Source organism: Bison bison, unplaced genomic scaffold, assembly GCF_000754665.1.
Source record: "Bison bison bison isolate TAMUID 2011002044 unplaced genomic scaffold, Bison_UMD1.0 scf7180017856373, whole genome shotgun sequence".
Taxonomy (NCBI): domain Eukaryota; kingdom Metazoa; phylum Chordata; class Mammalia; order Artiodactyla; family Bovidae; genus Bison; species Bison bison.
Window position 1 is genome coordinate 1,822 of NW_011486946.1, and position 1,762 is coordinate 3,583.

Here is a 1,762-nt window from a genome sequence, read left to right on the forward strand (position 1 = left end):
CTGCGTTTTTAAAAAATTTCTTTCATTCCAATTTCCAAGGCAGCTGGATCATGGAAACTCTGTCTTTTGGTTTATATCTGCAGGTGGGTGCTACCAAATACAGCCATGAAGAAAAAGGTAAGATGTGTTAGGTACATCAAAAACATGAAAGTAAAGGTAAGAAATTACTGTTTAGGAAATATATGTGTGGTTACATTTGCCATCTTTTCTTGACTGTTGTAGGAGCCTTCTATGTGTTCTCCCTGACTCTTGTCCCCTTCTTTGCTATGGGATTTAATTTTTTCTAACATAGAAATCTCCATTCACATACTAAAGAACTTCTTGTAACTTCCCAAAGCCCACTGAATACAATCCAAAAGATTCATCTTATAGAATGCCCTTTTAAAACCAATACAATATTGTAATTAGCCTCCAATTAAAATAAATAAATTTATATTAAAAATAAAAAAATATATATATATTCCTGAGTAAATCATCTGCCACACCTTTAAACCCTATCATAGTCATGCAGAATCTGTTTTTCTCCAAGTTTACAGATTAATTTGCATTTTGGGCAAACTAGTCACACACACTACACATGTCTTTGCCTGCACATTTATGTTGAACCCAGCTCAGATATTACCACTATGAGATTTCATGTGAGTTCTCCAAATGGATTTGTGCTCTTATGGTAATGTTCCCCACCTTGGGGTTTAGGAATAATTGATAAGGGCACAGCTCTGGAGCAAATTTCTGACCCTTTTAGGCTTTCAGCTTCCTCATTTATAAAATGGTGATAATAATGTTACCTATCTCATAAGATTGTTATTAAGCTTAAATGAGCAAATGCAGATAGAGCACTTAAATTAGTACTTAATACAGTTAACCTTGATAAGTCTTTCATAAGCTATTAAAATAAGATTTCTTAAATTAAAAATCAAAGACCATAAAAAAAGAATGAAATATTGCCATTTGCAGCAATATGGATGGACCTAAAGAATATTGTGCTCAGTCAAATAAAACAAAGACAAATGCTATATGATGTCACTTATATATGGAATCTAAAAACTAATACAGATGAATCTATACACAAAATAGAGACAGACACAGAAAGCAAACTACTGGTTACAAAGGAGAGAGGGACAATTTAAGGGTATGAGAGTAACATACAAACTACTAAATACAAAATAGATAAGCAACAAATATCTACTGTATAGCATGGGGAATTATACCCAATATCTTGTAATAACCTATAGTGGAATATAATCTGCAAAAAATGAATCATTGTTCTGTACACCTGAAACTATTGTAACTAATTATTTTGTCATAAATATTGTTGGTATGCATGCTAAGTTGCTTCAGTCATGTCCAGCTCTGTGAGACTCTATGGACTGCAGCTGGCCAGGCTCCTGTCTCCATGGTATTCTCCAGGAAAGAATACTGGAGTGAGTTGCTGTGCTCTCCTCCAGGGGATCTGACCAACCCAAGGATAAATACTGTGTATTAATATTCAATTTCTTTTCCATGGTTCATCAGGTACTCTATCAGATCTACTCCCTTAAATCTATTGCTCACTTTCACTGTATAATCATAAAGGATTTGATTTAGGTCATACCTGAATGGTCTAGTGGTTTTCCCTACTTTCTTCAATTTAAGTCTGAATTTGGCAATAAGGAGTTCATGATAGGAGCCACAGTCAGCTCCCAGTCTCGTTTTTGCTGACTGTATAGAGCTTCTCCATCTTTGGCTGCAAAGAATATAATCAATCTGATTTCTGTGTTGA

At 34.4% G+C, this 1,762-nt stretch overlaps 1 protein-coding gene across 2 annotated transcripts in view; it reads left to right on the forward strand.

The window, feature by feature from the left end:
• The first annotated feature begins 82 nt into the window (after positions 1-82).
• LOC105002668 (ras-related GTP-binding protein B-like) overlaps positions 83-1,762 on the forward strand; it is a 13,143-nt gene continuing 11,463 nt past the window's right edge. The window contains exon 1 of one of the 2 annotated variants that reach the window (XR_827013.1): positions 83-117. Coding sequence is in view for 1 of the 2 variants with exons in the window: in XM_010859435.1 (XP_010857737.1) it covers positions 106-117 (12 nt within the window). In the remaining variant the exon portion in view is untranslated. The remainder of the gene's footprint in view (positions 118-1,762) is intronic. The other variant, XM_010859435.1, reaches the window with a different exon arrangement.